General features: G+C 42.0%; 1 protein-coding gene across 3 annotated transcripts in view; it reads right to left on the bottom strand.

Moving 5' to 3' along the window:
• DMD (dystrophin) overlaps positions 1 to 19,423 on the bottom strand; it is a 1,175,169-nt gene that overhangs the window by 318,049 nt on the left and 837,697 nt on the right. For all 3 annotated transcript variants that reach the window (XM_048495459.1, XM_048495460.1, XM_048495467.1), the window contains one exon: positions 2,906 to 3,117. In XM_048495459.1, the coding sequence (XP_048351416.1) occupies positions 2,906 to 3,117 (212 nt within the window). The remainder of the gene's footprint in view (positions 1 to 2,905; positions 3,118 to 19,423) is intronic.

Here is a 19,423-nt window from a genome sequence, read left to right as displayed (position 1 = left end):
AATGAATAATTCTGAAAATTCTGAAAATTGGATGTCAAAGGTCCACCAGGTCCAAAACTTAGAGCACCCTGGCTATGGAATGTTCAATGGTTGTGAAGCATTTGAAAATAACATTAGACAATTTTTTGTACTTTTACATCAGGATAAACAAATGGCAATTATTAAAATGTTTGATCTGCTGAGATCCCAATTATATGATAGTGTAATATGGAGTCTTGATTGAGGTAACATCAGATCATCTTCCTGTTTGGGAGAAATACATGGGTCTACTAATATTGAGCCAAATGAAACTGAAGCAGCCTGGCACAATTTTTCTACTATGTCAGAAGCAGCAAATATTGATGCTACCCCACATTCCTCCAAAGGCATGCACATTTGTTTGGGAGCTGATAAAAGGGATCGGGGTATTGCTGAGGAAACTGAGAGATCAACCTCTATCCAGCAAACCAGAATGGTAAACTGTGTTCATGATAGTAGCATTAACCTAACTCTTGCTAATAACTTTGAAATTCCAGATGGATTTTGGAATGGTTGTATATTTCTTGACATGAATGGGTCACTGGATATATCACATGTTGAATGATACTCTGCCCCACACCCTATAAGTCTTGAGGCCCTGATCAGGTTCCTCCAGAATTATACAAAGATTTGCAGACTGGTGGTATCCTGTATTTGCCAAACTCTTTACTGAGCTGAATAATGTGGGCACGATGCTCGGTTCATGGACCAATGCTTACAATTATTCCAATTTTCAAGAAGGGTGACCCTGATTTGCTCTCTAGTTATAGACCAATTAGTCGGCTATCAGTCTCAGAGAAATTATACGCAAGATACTTGCTTAACTGGTTGCTCAAATGGATTGAGAATAATAGGATTTTGGGGAGCAAACAAATTGGCTTCAGGAAAGGGTATTCTACATTAAATCATTGCATGCTTCTGGACCTGATACTTTCAAAATATATCAGGAGAGGTTGTTCTAAACTTTATATTGCCTTTCTTGACCTGAAGGGGCATTTGACTCAGTGGATAGGAATTGGTTGTGGCAGAAACTTGAGATCTTGGGCATAGATAAAAGATTACTTAGTTTGATAAGACTGCTACATCATGATACTTCCTGACAAGTCAAGTGCACCTCTGTAGGAGAGCTCATTTCCAAAATTACCATAACCAATGGTGTGAATCAAGGTTGTGTGTTGGCCCCAACATTATTTAATTTATTTCTAAATGATTTGGCTCCCATATTAAGTACAATAAATTCACACTGCCCAGTTATGGGCAACACTTTAATTCCCATCCTGCTTTATTCAGATTATGCAATATTGCTTTCTAGATCAAGAGCAGGGCTAAATTGTCTCTTGAAAAGATGCAGTGCTTATTGCACAGAAAATCTATTAACCCTCAATACTATCAAACCAAAATTATGGTATTTATTACAAGGAACTCCTATTGAACAGGTGACATTGTTTAAAGAGTTGGGGATCTATTTCCAGTCTAATGTCAAATGGGTTCGCCATAGAAACACTGCAGTCAAGGGCTGTTCCACTACTATTGAAGCTGTGATTCACTTTTTATATTCTAAAGGGCAGAAGTATATTCCTGCAGCTCTAAAGGTTTAACAAGCCAAAGAAGTACATCTCTTGCATGGCATACCATTATGGATCGGCTCATGGAGCAATGCAGAAGAGAGGGTTCAATCATCATTGCTATATAAAATTCTTAGGGTACTTCATTGGGTGCCATATGTGGTTTTGTGCTTAGAGGCTGGCTTGTACCTTCTAATAATTAGGGCATGGCTACTTACCTTTAAGTTCTGGGTAAGTTTATGTGTTCGCAATGAGTCCAATAGCCTACTTTATAGGGCTTTACCAGATCTACATGTTTCTGAATGGTGTAGGACAACTGCTGGCAAACTTACCACTCTGGGTTTATCACTAGAGGCCCTTGTTATGCTCAAACCTCAAGAAATATTAAGGTAAATTAAAACAAGACTCTTTGATCAAGAGCAACAACTGCTATTGAGGTGCTGTGTGGTTTCCAGGATGTATGACCGTATTCTAGCAGCATTCTCTCCTGACGTTTCGCCTGCATCTGTGGCTGGCATCTTCAGAGGTTCAGAACTTCTGAATATGCCAGCCACAGATGCAGGTGAAACGTCAGGAGAGAATGCTGCTAGAACACGGCCATATAGCCCGGAAACCACACTGCACCCCAGTGATTCCAGCCATGAAAGCCTTCGACAATTAACTGCTATTGAGCCAAGCAAGAACAACATGCTCCCCTTTATACTTTAGTATCATTCTAGAAGTTGGCAAGATGGCTGTGTATTTACTGCAGGTATCCGATCCTAAGCATCACTGGACCCTTACCAGGCTAGTTGTAATGTGTTTTCCCCAGCCTTACTACAGGGCCAGTTTGGCAATTCTCCTTTATCGGATAGAGTGTGTCCACATTGTCCAACTTCTTTTGAAACACTTGAACATATTTTGTTCAGCTGTCCAAAATACAAGCTTTTTAGGGATGCTTTATTGTTAGGGACTATACGTAACTGTTCTCCAAAAGCGAGTATTGTAAAACTGTTGAATAGTAATGATCCCGTGGTCCTGGGAAAACAACCCAGTTTCTATTGCAGGTCCTGATGGTAAGAGATGTTTAACCTATTTTGTATTGATTTGTTCATTTTTCCCTGATGTGACTTTTCTGGTATTCATGCCTAACAAAGGTTTCTTGACTATATCCTGTACTATATAAGAATTTCTCTATGATAGTTCACATATGAAATTCTCTCTCAAAAGCAGCCTGCCAGAATCTTGCTCTACATATCGACATGGTCCACGCAAGGTTTGAAATCACTCTTTTAAAATGTGCCCATTTCATGTCTTTTAATTCTTCTATTTTCACAAATTACCTTGAGTTCAGTGTTCTGCCTTTTCAGTCCTTCCACAGTATAAGAAACATCCTTCCATGACTCAAGCCTGGCTTTGGCACATTCTAGAACTTGCTCAGCTTCTTGTTTGGCTTCCAACCATTGTGTTGAATCTTTCAGCATTTCATGCAACTGCTGTCTTCGGCTCTGAAGGTGCCCATGTACTTCATCCCACTGGTTCTGTATCTTCTCAACTAGTGAGGCACAAAGATAGACAAAATGTCAATCCTAATATGCAAACCAGTAGTATTTCTGATTGAATTCGGGAGGGTAGGTAATTAGGTTCTTACGAGGGAAATAAGATTGAAAGGCCTGTTCTTGAAATATTCAAAATTAAGTTGTTCAAAGTGTATTTTCATACCATATGTTAGGTTTATGTTCAAAAATGTTATAATACCACTTTTATACGCAGATTTCTCCCCTTTCTCATTTAGATTTTTGTCTGGCATTCAAACAAAATTTCCTTTACAATATCCACAGTTTTAAAATAGTGAATTGTCAAGAGGTACAGGTAAACATGAAGAGTAATGTCACCAGATTTGAATCACAAGGACAGATGATTGCCACACTTCCTGTATGACACCTTTTTGATTTTGCTGAAAAAAGTATTTCAACTTATAAGACACATATGCCTACATCATGTAATCCACTTCAAGACTCAGCAAGAAATAAAGTAAACAAATAGCTATTTTATTAAACAGTAACTAGTTGAATTAGGATTACCAACCTCAGAAAATTTTGGAGGTTTGGTGGTAGTGCCTGGAAAGGGTGGAACTTGGGAAGAGGTGGAAACTCAACAGTGGGGCTGCCAGGACTGACAGCCAGCGGGACAGAGGCTGTTTTCTGCAGGGTGGGAAGTGATCATTACCACTGTGTGTTGACATCACTTCTGGTGCAACCTAGAAGCATTAGCATTGTACCAGGGTGCTGCTGTTGTATGCGCAAAAAACTCTTTTGGGGCAAGTACGAAAGCATTGCCCTGGAGCAATGCTGGAACTTCTGGTCACACCAGAAGTGACAATGTCACATGGCAGTGATGATTTCTACCCTCTCATTTGCCGGGCCTGTGTCTATCCACTGACCAGCTAAGTGTTGGCGGGCAGAGGCAAAAACTGCATAAAGTTTTCCCATCATTAGCAGGCATCCAGCAAGCCTACTTAGAGGGAATGTGCCACAGAATCTGCCTGCTGAAGCATCCATTTTTTCCAGGGGAACTGATCTCTGTAGTTTGGAGATCAGTTGTAGTTCCAGGAGAAATTCAAGCCCTGTCTGGAGGTTGGTAACACTAGGCACCATTTATCAATCTACAATCTGGAAGTTATCACAGATATAATGTTGTCACCCTTCCTTTAGCAAATTCTAGAATTCTTTTTTACATGAAAAGTTAGAATAACCAAAAGCAGTCTGAGTTTGCCATCTAGCTGAAAGAACACACAAATTTATAAATTCACACTTTTTTCATGTCCAACAGTATATTATCCAATAAATCTAAGCTCCACCAAGCATAGGAAGTTTACAGAATTAGATTTTTCCTGCTTTAATTTTCTCCCAGCAGCTCTTCTGCCCCTTTAGAGCTGCTGTTAAGGCTAAGGGGACCTTCAAATATGGTAAACTAGTAATTCAGGTTTCCCAGAGTGCCCACCAAGTTCTTTCCTGCTCACAGACTGCACTGGGAAAACTCCGCGTCTTTATAAACATTTCTTTAATAATATATAAATTATGGAGGTTTCTATATACCATATAAGAGCAGGAAGAGAATCACATAAATATTAGAACTGTAAAGTGGTAGTCGTAGGGTCATTTTATGTATTCCTGAAGAACATACAATTAAAAATTGTCATACCCTTAAAAGGAAATTGACTTTGCAGGATTTACACATCAAATAATGAAGTTTGGAGATTACAGCACCCCTGTAATGATTTATATTATTTTAAAGGATGCTAAACATATCCGTTTTATATACTCATATAGCTCAGAAAAAAGATAGGTGAAATACATGATGATTTGAAGATAATTTAATCTGGCCATTCTGACATAGCTTTACACTAATTAAATACTATGTATGGCAAATAAAATATACACAGTCAGAGGAACTTCATTAGAGAAGAGTGAAGAAGACCTTTACACAATTTCAGGCATAGTTGATTTATAACCAACTAACCCAAAGCATAACACTTAAAACATCTATTCATCACAGTATTTTTACACATAATTGATTTTTCCCTTTAAATATGGACATTGAGAATAACATTTCAGTAAGCACTGAAAGATTAATACATTTCTGTATTACTCAGTGCGCTAGAAAAAAGGTTATTCCTTAAGCCAGATCAAAATTTGTTACCCTGTTATCAATTCATCTTCTTTTCTCGACTGTTCTGGTAAAAGAAAAGAAAAATGAATGCTTTGTGATGCTTCTGTGACTGATGTATCAAACAAGAAGTCCTTTGAAAAATGTTAATAATGCTTTCCCAATATAAATGTATCAAAGCATGTTCAAATTACATTAACAGGGAGCACTGGGTCAACAATATGATTAGGGTCTTTTGGGGAGAATATTATTCTGGTTAGTGAATAGCATTCATGAAAAAGTAGGAAGAACAAGGAGATTACAGAGATATTTTCTTCCATGACTGAATGTGAAAGATGTTACATGTAAACTGGATGAGCATGTGTGAAGTGGGGTAGAAAGATTATGTATATAATATGATTGCCCAACTCATATCCATTGCCAATGACTTTATCCATAAGAATGTGTGTGTGTGTGTGGGGGGGGGGGGGGTTACACAAAGTCAGAGAACAAAAAAGTTGTGTGTGTGAAAAGTGCCATCAAGTCACAGCTGACTTGTAGTGAACCCAGCAAGAGGCTTTCAAAACAAGTGAGAAGCAGAGGTGGTTGACATTGCATTCCTTTGCATATTTTTCCTTGGTGATCTCCCTTCTAAGTGCTCTAAGTGCTCAGTTTCTGAGATCTGACAAGATCAGGCAGTCAGTGCTACCTTCCCTCCTGAGTAACACTCCTTTCCAAACAATATGCAGTTTAATAACCTACAGCAGATTCTGAGACTAAAAATTCTCTTCCTATTCAGGGCTGTGTGTGTTTTGTGCCATCAAGTTGCTTCCAACTTATGGTGACCCAATGAATTACTGACCAAAACATCCTATTATTAACAGGTATTCTCATGTCTTGCAAACTGAAGGCCATGGCTTTCTTTGTTTAGTCAATCCATCTCATGCTGGGACTTTCTTTTTCCCTTTTGCAGTCTACTTTTCCTGGTACTGTGCTTTTTCTAGTGAGTCTTGTCTTCTCATAATATAACCAAAGTACAGTAGTCTCGGGTTAGTCCTGTTAACTTCTAAGGATAGTTCAGGCTTGATTTGATCCAGATATTTGGCTTTTTGGCAGTCCATGGTATTCCAAAAACTCTCATTCAACACTACATTACAAATGAATCAATTTCTTCCTGTCAGATTTCTTCATTGCCCAATTTTCATATCCATACACAGTAAAGAGAAATACCATACTATGAATTAATTTGATCTTGGCCTTTAGCATTTCCTTATACTTCAGGATCTTTGCTAGCTCATTCATGGCTGCCCTTCCCAGTCTCCTTTGAATTTCTTGATTGCAATCTCTCTCTTGGTTGATGAGGAACCAAAGAATAGAATAGAATAGAATAGAATAGAATAGAATAGAATCTTTATTGGCCAAGTGTGATTGGACACACAAGGAATTTGTCTCCGGTGCATATGCTCTCAGTGTACATAAAAGAAAATACATTTGTCAAGAATCATAAGGTACAGCACTTAATGATTGTCATATAGGTCTAGTAAGCAATCAGGAACAATCAATAGTAATAAAAACATAAAATGTAAAATCATAAAATAAAATGAAATGTCAGCACAGGCTATAGTCATACAGTCATAATTGGGAGGAGATGGGTAATAGGAATGATGAAAAAAGTAGTGCAGTAATTATATAATAAATATATAATAAATAGTTTGACATTATCGAGGGAATTATTTGTTTAACAGAGTGATGGCATTCGGGAAAAAACTGTTCTTATGTCTAGTTGTCTTGGTGTGCAGTGCTCTGTAGCGACGTTTAGAGGGTAAGAGTTGAAACAGTTTATGTCCAGGATGCGAGGGGTCAGTAAATATTTTCACAGCCCTTTTTTTTTGAATTATAGTTTTGATTATAGCAGTATACAGGTCCTCAATGGAAGGCAGGTTAGCAGCAATTGTTTTTTCTGCAGTTCTGATTATTCTCTGAAGTCTGTGTCGATCTTGTTGGGTTGCAGAACCAAACCACACAGTTATAGAGGGGCATAGAACAGACTCAATGAATCGTCGGAAGAACTGTATCAGCAGCTCCTTGGGCAGTTTGAGCTTCCTGAGTTGGCGCAGAAAGAACATTCTTTGTTGTGCTTTTTTAATGGCATTTTTGATATTAGGTGTCCATTTTAGGTCATGAGATATGATGGAGCCTAGAAATTTAAAGGTCTCTACTGTTGATACTGTGTTGTCTAGTATTGTGAGAGGAGGTAGGATGGGAGGGTTTCTCCTGAAATCTACCACCATTTCTACGGTTTTAAGTGTGTTCAGTTCTAGATTGTTCCAGTGGCACCACGAGGCTAGTTGTTCAACCTCCCGTCTGTATGCGGTTTCATCGTTGTCTCGAATGAGACCAATCACTGTTGTATCATCTGCAAATTTCAGTATTTTAACAGATGGATCATTTGAGATGCAGTCATTGGTATACAGAGAGAAGAGAAGTGGTGAAAGTACACAGCCTTGGGGGGCCCCTGTGCTCATTTTACAGGTGTCTGATGTAATTTTTCTTAGCTTCACCTGCTGTTTCCTATCTGTTAGGAAGCTTGTGATCCACTTACAAATATGCTCAGGTACTGCTAGCTGATTTAGTTTGGTTAGAAGAATGTCCGGTCTGATAGTATTGAATGCTGAACTAAAGTCAACAAAGAGGACCCTTGCATAGGTCTTTGGCGATTCAAGATGCTGTAGGATATAGTGCAAAGCCATATTAACAGCATCATCTGTCGATCTATTTGCTCGGTATGCAAATTGCAAGGGGTCCAACAGTGGATCCGTGATGGTTTTCAAATGGTACATCACTAGCCTTTCAAAAGTTTTCATAACTACAGATGTTAGAGCAACTGGTCTGTAGTCGTTCAGTTCCTTGATGGAAGGCTTCTTCGGCACTGGGACGATAGTGGAGTGTTTGAAGCAGGAAGGAACATAGCACATCTCTAGTGATTTGTTAAAGATTTGGGTGAAGATGGGGGCCAATTGGCAGCACAGACTGTTAGGCAAGAAGGTGTTATCTTGTCTGGGCCTGGTGCTTTTCCAGGCTTCTGTCTGTGAAATAGATCTTGCACTTCCTTTTCTGAGATCACCAGGGGTTGTAAACCCAATGAAATGGGTTCAGTTATAGGAAGTTTGGCTATTGTTGGTGCATCTGAGATAGAGGTTGTGGAGAAAGGTGACTGTAGATTGTTTTCAAACCTACAGTAGAACACGTTCAGGTCGTCTGCCAATTGCTGATTTCCTTCAGCTTGGGAAGGTGGTTTACTGTAACCGGTGATATTTTTGAGAGTTTTCCACATGTTTGCTGTTTTGTTTGGTGAAAACTGATTTTTTAGCTTTTCAGAGTAGTTTCTTTTTGCTACTCTGATCTCCTTTGTTAATACATTTCTGGCCTGATTGTACAGCATTCTATCACCCTTTCTGTAGGCCTCTTCTTTGGAACGACGTAACTGCTTAAGTTTAGCTGTGAACCAAGGTTTGTTGTTACTATATATACGCAAGTTCCTGGTTGGTATACAAAGATCTTCACAGAAGCTGACATATGATGTTACAGTATCTGTGAGTTCATCCAAATCTGCAGAGGTGTCTTTAAAAATATTCCAGTCTGTACAGTCAAGGCAAGCCTGCAGCTTTAACTTTGCCTCTTCAGTCCAAGTTCTCACTGATTTAGTTATTGGTTTTGTGGCTTTAAATCTTTGTTTGTAAGCAGGTACAAGGTGAATCATGCAATGATCAGAATGGCCTACAGCTGCTCGTGGTAAAGACCGATAAGCATCTTTCAGTGTTGTATAGCAGTGGTCTAAGATATTCTTGCCTCTGGTGGGACAGTTGACATGCTGAAAGTATTTTGGTAGGTCTTCCCTTAAGTTTGCTTTGTTTAAATCTCCCAATAGAACAGAATAGAATATCTTTAGCAACTTCAAATTCTTCATCATCAACCTTAGAATTGTAAAATTCTTCAGTAGTCATTGCTTTTGTCTTCTTTTTTCCAAAAAAAATTAAAAGATTTCAGTTTAACCAATTTTAAAAAGTAACAACAGAATCCTGCTTTGGCACTTTCTACTATAATCTTCATCAGTAGTCTTCACTATTTTTTTTGCAATAATATAGTATCATCTACATATTTCAAACTGTTAATATTCCTTCCACCAATTTTCAATCCATAGCCATCAAAATATAATCTCATTTATTTATGGTAGATTCTGCATATTGATTGGAAACATAGGGAGATAATATACATCCTTATCTGAAATGTGTACCAATTGGAAACCATTTTGTTTCCCCATATTCTATCTTCACAGTAGCCTATTGTTCAGACTACAGATTGCACATCAAAATGATCATATAGTGGTGTACCCATTTATCTTTAAACCAGCCATAGCTTTTCATGATCCACACAGTTGAAAGCTCTGCTGTAATCTATTGATTTTCTACTGAAATAGTCTCAAATGCTCCAGTATCCATAGAAAATTTGCAATTTGATCTCTAGTATCTCTTCCTTTTCTAAAATCAGCTTAAACTTCTATCATTTCTTGTTCCATAAAAAGTAATAATCTTGGCTGAAAATTTTTGAAATATAACTTTGCTTGCATGGGAAACTGATGCCATGATCAAATGGTTGGTGCAATCTTTGACCTCTCCTTTTCATAACTGGAATGTAGATCAAACATTCAGTGGGCCATTGTTTTCTTTTTCATGTTTGTGGCATATTTTTGATACTCAGATCCTGTAGCTTTAAATAGCTCTACTAACAATACAGGTACTCCTGGTGATTTGTTTCTCCAAAATTCTTTGAATTCACTTTTTAAAACAGCAGGCTGATTATCAAAATATTCTTCTTTGAAGAAACCTGTCATCCTTTCAGTTCTTCTGTACAGTTCTTCAGTGCATTGTTTTCATCTTTATTTTTGTCCTTTTCAGTTATTGTAGTTATTCAAGGGTAATGTTTATTGTAAGTTACAATGCAAGAATTCCTTCTAGTTTTATCAGACAGTTTTAGCATTAGAAAGTCTAACTTAAGGAGTCTGAAATTTTGTTTACAACAATGGAACTTAAACCATGGGTCATAATTCTGTCTCATACAGGTCATAAGATACCCAAACTAACAAAGGTAACTCTAAGACCACCCCTCCCTTCTGTGTGGGGATGTCACCCTTTCTTTCCCATTCTTACCCTGACATCAGCATGGGACTAATGGGCTTAGCCTTCAGCCATTGCCTTCTGGGCTCACACTTATGACAACCTGTAGTGGTTCCGAATGTGGAGCAAGTTTTAGAAATGGGTCCCATTTCCTTTTTTTAAACTGAGATCTACTAGTGTATATAGTCCCCTATAACTAATGTTAATCCCACTGACCTGGTGTCGTACATTCAAATTTTGAGCCACAATATGTTTCAATCATGAAGAATCTGACCTTACATTCCAGGCTCTCTCTACTTTCCATTCTACCAAGTGGTGGTCCAGAATTAAAACCAAGCTCAATGACCTGGGGATTCCCATTGATGATTGTTAATGTTAACAGAGCAAAAGGTCTTCAGTGTCATTTAAAAAAGACTTTTCAACAGAGAAATCCAACAGATGTTGGAGGCAGCCAACTAATCCTGTTCCCCTGAGTTTCTGGAAATCCCCTTTGTTAGATTAACAGCTACCAGATATCTTAATCTATTTATTGAGGCTCGGTGGTGTGGTGTGATATTCTACCTTCCTCCCTCCAACAAGGTTGCCATCTCAGGATCCCATATAAAGATAGGAAATGTCCATGTGACCTGGACTGTGTTGAATCTGTATCCCACATGTTGTTATACTGTCCCTTCTATGTTCTAGATAGGGAGAAGTAACTCCCCTTTTGCGTGAAAAGGAAGTGACAACTGATAAACGGAAGGTTATATTTCTCCTAAACAGTCATTGCTATGAGGTGCTGGAAGCAGTGGCCAAATTTTTTAATGGTGTAATTTTAAGTCATTCTAAACTGTGTTAACTGGAAGGTTGTGAAGTTATGTTTTTCTTTCTTTCTATTTTTATGCCATTATGCCATTTTATGTATTTGATTTGATGTGATTTGATTTGATGTGATTTCACCCTTGAAGTGAATGGGTCATATCTATAAGCTTTTTAACCCAACCTCACCTGACTCCCCCTCCTATCTGAAGTATCCATTCCATGTGCATTTTTAACACCTGGGTTGCATGATCCTAACCATCACTTTTTTAGTAACTAGAAGGAGACCTCATTACCCTCTCCCTAGTGAAGCAGCTAGAAGAATCCAGCCTATTGAACTTTATTTAAATGCCCCACTTTTGTTACCTGCAAGCTACTGAAATCTAGTGTATTGCCCATCTGGCATAGAATCATGTGATAAGATTTTCAGAATATTCTACATCTTATTAAGTATGGGGAAAGGTGAGGGGTGCTTTGTAGATGGATATTTAAGCATTCTGGACATCATATTAAAAACACTGTTTTATGTGAAAGGATTTGCCAGTTTATAAAAGATTTCTATTTCCAGGCAATCCTTTGTATTCTAGGAAGGCAATCAGTTTGTGAAAAAAGAACAGTAACATTTTATGTAGAAGTGAATTCAATAGCAGGAATATACTAGGATAAATTTTGCAGATCTGGCTGGGGATGTGACTTAGCCTCATAAAATCTCAAATGTTATAATAAACATATGGTATTCATTGGAGGGAAAAATGAGTTCTTTCCCTGTTCAGTGACCCTTATTCAAGAGCATGAAGAGTTCATTCCTGGAGATGTTATACAGAACTGGCAAAAAGTGAAAAATAAATTTTTTCACTGCAGCACAGATCCACTGCTCCAGAAAGTTTTTTCCCCTGGCTTTAGAAAAATAAAGGGCCTTGAAAGAGCTTCTCTGACACTTTGTTAAAATAAAAAGTCACAAAACTTCTTACAAAGACAGAAAGTGCTGTATAGTAGGGCAGATAAAATATATAAGCTACAACTTTAAGAACTCTCTTAAAGCCAGAGGTGGGATCCAGAAGGTTCTCACAGGTTCCTGAGAGTAGGTTACTAATTATTTGTGTGTGCCGAGAGGGGGTTACTAATTGGTGATTTTGCCACGCGATTTTTGCCTTAGTTGTGCCCCTCCTCTCAGCAGTAGCACACAGAACTTGAAGCAGTCTAGCAGGAGGTGCACCGGTGTGCGTGGCAGCCTGTGCCTGCGTGCATTCGTTTCCTGCCCAAGGTCCTTGCCACAGCTCCACCCAGGAATGCCCCGCCCCCGGAATGCCCAGCCACGCCCCTGTTCCCTGCCCAGCCCCATTGGCACTACGCCACGGTTTGAATCCCACCACCATGGGAACCTGTTACTAAAATTTTTGGATCCCACCACTGCTTAAAGCCATTTTCATAGCAGCCATTTTCTCCTGGGAAACCTATCTCTATTGGCCCCTTCCGCACATGCAAAATAATGCATTTTCAAACCACCTTCATAACTGTTTGTAAGTGGATTTTGCTATTCCGCACAGCTCCAAAGAACACTGAAAGCAGTTTGAAAGTGTATTATTCTGCATGTGCGGAATGAGCCTATTGTCTGGGAGATCTTTGGGAGATCTTTAAGATTCTGGGAGATCTTTAAGTCACACAGGAAAGTTGGATACCCTAAGCACCATGCTAGGGGGTTATAATCTTTACAGACTACAGTTACACAATCATACCTCCCACCAGACCTAGGCTGATATGCCAGCTCAGTCTACTCATTCAAAATCGAACCCTGTATAGTTGCTGTTTTCCTTTGACTGACACAGCATTTAGCAGTAGGATTTTGTACCCTAGTGGTTTGTCATTTTTGACCATACATGTTGTCAGTTTTCCTGTAAAGATACCTTGCTATTCAAGGGTCATACCATATACTGATTATATTCCATTAAATGCATATTAAAATGCAAACAGAGTCCATATTGAAATATATTGCTTCAAATACATAATGACCATAAATCCAGCTTTCAAAACATTTACCAACATATACATGCAAACCTTTCTGACTTTTTGTGAAATATACCAGTTAAACCACTCTGAAATCAATGAAGACTATATTTTTCCAGTACACAACACTCATTCTAAATACGATCAATAATTAATCCTATGTAGGTTCTGTCAAACACATCTTTAGATAGCACAATAAAATAATATTATGATGGGATTGAATTTGATACAGTATTGTTTCATAAATTAATCTGAATACTCACACCCCAAATCTCTCAATATCAGGAAATACAAGAAATTTTGAAATAAATCTGCATTCAGGGATTGACGTCTCTAACATAAGCATCATATAAATATACTAATTAATAAACAACAGAATAGTTCTATAGCTGAATCCTTGGTTTTTAAACTATAGACCTTCCAATGGCAGACTGCAACTGCTTGTTACAAATTTCTTTACTAAGGGAAATTTGCCAATGTCAAAGTCACCATTCAACTTATTTTACAACCTTCTGAGATGCCTCAGTTTAGTAAGGAGGTACTGACACTGGAACGAATTACATTTTAAAACTAAACATTGGATAACTGTATTGCAATATGGTTATTATTCATTCAGGAGTTGTCAGGACTCCCCTGCATCGACAATGAACCAGTCAAATTTCAAAAGTTTCAGATTTTATTGCAAGTGACAGGAAAGCAACAGAAGACTGTTCTGAGGCTCAGGCTCTCAGACCAGGACTATTATGGATTGTACTTTTCATCCCCCCACATGTGAAACCCTCAGCAGAACAGTTCCCTGCAACATCTCCAGTCAGCCAAGGTTACTGTAAAGATGCCGGTTGAGTTCGCCCTTCTGATTGCTGTCCGGCCTTGACAGAATTCCTCCGGCCGGGCGAGAAGCCAGATTCTGCTATAGTAACCTTGCTAGTGGCCTTATCGTAGATGTTTGAAACTAGCATTCCGTTCCCATGAGAATGTGACTGGGAGGTAAGGGGGGGGGGGGAACGTTTATAACCTGTAGTTTAGGCGGGAGCCGGCAGTCTTGCCATCCCGTGTATGTGTGCTTTCTGAAGTGTCTGAATAAACGGACTTTGAACCAATGCCTTTTATTTCTGCTTCTTTCGGAATTCCTTACATTATGGCAAGACTCCTTTTTTTCATCTAAACCATTGTGTTGGATTATAGTGGATCCTTGGTGTTCTCCAACATGCAAGGATTGAATGCTCCAGACTATGTGGAAGGATCGATAGCCCCCAAAGAGGGTTTCGAGCCTTCCCTTCCAGGGTCAGAGGAACTGGGGGAAGAATCGCTTTCCTTGGTAACTCTCTCCAAACCCCGGCTCAGTACGAGCTTGGCTTTTCTCCAATTGGATGAGCAGCGAGTGACTTACAGTCATGAGGTTTATGAGACAGGCAGCGCATTGTCTATGGATCGGGCCCCTGTCGATACCCGATTTGTCTCTACCCGGCATCGTGTGGATTACAAACCACCGATGCAACCTGTTCCTGAGGAGTTGGGTTGTCAACTATACATGGCGATACTCAGGAGTCCATCGAAAAGTTCCTGGACAGATACTTCGATGACATTCCCGTAGAACAGTAGTGGCACAGTACTGGGGCGCGTCCCAAGACGTTACCCACAGCACCCACATCCGCACCTCCGTTAGATGTGGGATCCAAGATTGGTCGGGGCTATCGAGCCCGGCTTACGTTCCCAGGGCCGGGAGCAGCTGATTTAGGTGTGGAGCTTCGCGGAGCGGAAGGTGGGGCCCCTCCTGATGTGGAACTCGACCCGGATCCCGATCCAGAACCGCAGCCAATGAGGGAGCGCTGGGAAGACCAGTTGGCCGCGCTTGAAGATGCCAAGAGGGCTTGGGAGCGCGAACGTGAGGCTTGGGAACAGGAGCGGGAATGCTTGCAAAGAGAACGTGAACAGCAACGCAAAGAGGTCCAGGCTGAACTGGATCGTGAGAAAGAAGTTTTACGTCAACAATTCATACAGGATCTTACTGTTCATGACAAAGTCCTGGAGCATTCCAAACTTGACTTGCAACGCAGAAGCGACAGTGTTAAGGCTATCCAAACACAAACCGAGCTGGCTCTAACCCTACAGCGCGCCGAGAGAGAAAAGTTAGAACGTGAGAGGGTGGCTTTGCATAATCACCAAGACGCACTGGCACTCAAAGAAAGGGAACTAGCTGAACTGGAACGGGAATTGCGGAGGCAACAAGCTACATTGGCCAGGGCCCCCGTCCGGGTCGAAAATCTTCCCCGCGCACCCGCTGTTCTTCCTCCCCCCGGTGGGGCGGCGGGACGAGGACCAGTACCAGTGGGCCAACAACCCGGGGCACCGCAACCACCTCCGTTCCAACCACCCCCTCCATTGCCTCAAGGTCCAGCCCCGATATACCAGCCGCCGCAACAGATGCCTAGAGCTGCAGGGAGGGGTTTCTACAGACCCCCCATCCCAGCCCGCTTTGATGGGACAGCATCGAAACTCCCTTATTTCATCTTGCAACTGGATGCCCATATGCAAGAATTCGATGACTTGTATCGCTCTGAACGGGAGAAAGTGCGAGATATTGGGTCAGTGCTAGATGGGGTAGCTGCTGAATGGTTCGTGACTCTTTATGAACTTCAAGCTGACGACACCCGCACGGTGGCGGCCTTCTTGCAAGCGCTGCGCCTTCGTTTCCAAGATCCGGATGCTGAAAATAACGCAATACAAATAGTAAAAACCATCCAACAGGGCAATCGTTTTTTCGCTGAATTTGCTCAAGAATTTCATGCGGCGGCCAGTAAACTTCCTCCTGACTGGCCTGAACGCATGAAATGTGAATATTTCTTTGAGGCAATGGATGTAAAGCTTCGCGAAACAGTGCTCCTTTTTCGGATCCCACAGACCGTTGCCGAGTGGATCGAAATTGGTTCGCAGGTAGCCGCCCGTCTTGCCCGTGCCCGCGCAGGTGGTCACACTCGCCCAAAAACTTCAACCACACCGGTGCCTTCCAGTCGTAAACCAAGCCCCCCTGTTGCAACTGAAACCACGTCGGAACGCCGCCGCGCCTTGGATTGTGCCTGTACTGCGGGGGTCCTGGTCACCTGGCTGCAAACTGCCCAAAGAAGCAAAAATCTCCCGCTCCGGCTCCGCGCACCTCCGTTGCCAAGCCCCCGCGCAAGTCGGGCCCGACGCCTCGTGGAACGACTAAAGCCGCTTTCGATGAGGACTTAGAGGAAGATGACCTGGCTGTCTGCCTTTCAACCGCGCCTGTGGAAGTTGGACCCGCTCCAGATGCGGTGAGTGAAGGCAGTGCTCCCATTACTATTCTGGCATCTTTAGCCAACCCCTCTAAACATATGCGCATTTTGGCTTCCGCACTCGTAGACTCAGGCTGTTCCCACTGCCTCATGAGGCCACAAGTGGCTGAAGGTTTAGACCGGGTTCCTTTATTGAAACCCATTCCCTTTACCCAAATGGATGGCAGTCCCTTGGGGGCTGAAGGTCCGGCTCGATTTAAAACCCAGCCAGTATTTCTCCGTTGCGCGGAACATTGGGAAAAATTAAACTTTATACTTGCTCCGGCAGCCAAGCACTCCATTGTTTTAGGCATGCCATGGTTGCTCGCACATGAACCAACCATCATGTGGAAAGAACGCATCCTCCGTTTCACTGACCCCCCTTGCGGGGACCATATGAACGGTGGGGAAAACCCGGTAATTGATGAAAAACCAATAGACAACGATGCCTTGAATGTGCTTTCAACTCCTAGCCCTACAGAAATACCACACGCATATCAGGACTTGTCCAGAGTATTTGAGGAGCAGGAGTGTGATCAATTACCCCCCCATAGGGACACTGATTGCAAAATCCTCCTGCAGCCGGGAGCCCAGCTGCCCAAGGGTAGAATCTACCAAATGAGCCCTGCTGAGGAGAAAGAGCTCCGTGCCTTCCTAGATAAGAACCTGGCTCGCGGGTTCATACGGCGAGCTACTAAGCACTCCCATGCAGCCCCAGTCCTTTTTGTTAAGAAAAAAGACGGCTCCTTGCGACTTTGTACGGACTATCGTGGTTTAAATGCTGTTTCAATCTCAAACAAGTACCCTTTACCCTTAATAAAGGACCTTTTAGATGCTTTGGGTAAAGGGCGGATCTTCACTAAACTGGATTTGAGGGAAGCTTATTATAGGGTCCGTATTGCAGAGGGTTATGAACATCTGACAGCATTCAATACAAAGTTTGGTCAATATGAATATTTAATAATGCCATTCGGATTATCTGGGGCCCCAGGGGCTTTCATGGCCCTTATCAATGAGGTTCTGCAAGACCTACTGTATAAGGGAGTGGTGGTGTACTTGGATGACGTGTTAATCTACTCACAGAATATTGAAGAGCATGAAAAACTGGTTCGGGAGGTATTGCAACGTCTACTAGATAACTCCCTCTTTGTCAAATTATCAAAGTGCTGTTTTCATCGCTCCTCCATAGACTATTTGGGCTATCGGATCTCATCCGACGGCTTGGAGATGGATCCAGCCAAAGTTGCCGCGGTGGTTGATTGGCCAGCTCCCACCAACAGAAGGGAATTACAGTCGTTTCTAGGTTTTGCTAATTTCTATCGTGATTTCATTCCTCAATTCGCTGAACTTGCCTTACCACTTACAGACCTATTACGCACCAAAGGCAAGGACTCCCAGGCGTCTAAGCCTGGAGCCCCCCTTCTATGGTCCCCTGCATGTCAGTCTTCATTTCAACAGCTCAAAACGGCTTTCACCACCGAGCCGATTTTGAAACACCCGGATCCTGACCTCCCTTTCATCGTTCATGTGGATGCTTCGGACAAAGCGTTGGGCGCTGCCCTCTTGCAGAAAAATAAAAATGACAAACTGGTGCCGTGTGCTTACTTATCAAAAAAGTTTTCAGGTCCCGAACTGAATTGGACAGTAGGGGATAAAGAGACTGCAGCCATCAAAGCAGCACTGAGCACTTGGCGCCATTGGTTGGAAGGTGCCAAACACCCATTTCAGGTCTGGTCCGATCACAAAAATCTGGCAGCCCTTTCCACACCCCTCAAAATGTCCGCGAAACAGTTACGTTGGGCGGATTTCTTCTCCAGATTCTCCTTCACAGTTCATTTTTTCCCTGGTAAAAGCAACAGACTGGCTGATGCGCTGTCTCGTCTCCCAGGGGAAGGGGGGGAGACTTCGCTACGGGCTATCCCACGCACCATTCTCACCCCCTCCCAATTGGGGTTGGCTGTCACACGCTCCCAGGTCTCCGCCTCTCCTCCGCCCGTTCCGGACATCGTCTCCCCCTTCCTGCAACAATTCATGGAGGCGGGGCTCCAAGATCTGCCAGCGGAGGAATTTGACTCACAGCTACGTTTAGAGGGTGGTGTTTGGAAAAGGGGGGGTGCTGGTACGTTCCGCCTCCTTTACGGAAGCAAGTTCTCGTGACGTGTCATGATGCTCGTCAGGTAGGACACTTTGGGTTCCTAAAGACTTTACATTTGGCACATCGTCAGTTTTGGTGGCGCTCAATGCGCAAAGACATTGAAACTTATATCAAGGGGTGTTCGGTCTGTGCTGAAGCCAAATCAATACCCGGAAAGCCCCATGGGCTGTTGCAACCCCTCCCCGTTGCATCTCGACCCTGGCAGGTCATCTCAATGGATTTCATCACAGACCTGCCGGAAAACCATGGTAACACTGTTTTATGGGTGGTGGTGGATCTTTTCTCCAAGCAGGCACATTTCATTCCTTGCACTACCATCCCATCCGCTCCCAAATTGGCCCGGTTGTTTATTCAACACATCTACTGTCTGCATTCCTCTCCTGACAAGGTGGTATCCGACCGCGGGCCCCAATTCATTTCTAAGTTTTGGAAGGCGTTCCTGGAGTTGTTGGGAGCAACCCCGGCGGTCGCCGCCCCCTACCACGTTTAAAGTGACGGTCAGTCGGAAAGGACCAACAGAACGCTAGAACAATATTTACGTTGTTACACCAACTATCATCAGGACAATTGGTGCGAGTTGCTCCCTTTTGCAGAGTATGCTTATAATAATGCAATTCATAGCAGCACCAAGAAAACCCCGTTCGAAATTGTCTCTGGTCGGTCCTTTCCCCCCCTGCCCCAACTACCTACGGAAGCATTGCAACCTCCGGAATTCAATCAATGGATTTCTTCCCTAGCGGAGGGCTGGAAAACGGTACAGTCTTCCCTAGTACAAGCCCAAGAATC

This window comes from Sphaerodactylus townsendi, linkage group LG04 (assembly GCF_021028975.2).
Source record: "Sphaerodactylus townsendi isolate TG3544 linkage group LG04, MPM_Stown_v2.3, whole genome shotgun sequence".
NCBI classification, from domain to species: Eukaryota; Metazoa; Chordata; class Lepidosauria; order Squamata; family Sphaerodactylidae; genus Sphaerodactylus; species Sphaerodactylus townsendi.
Note: the sequence above shows the minus strand (reverse complement) of the source record. Positions and strands in the feature narration are given on the sequence as shown.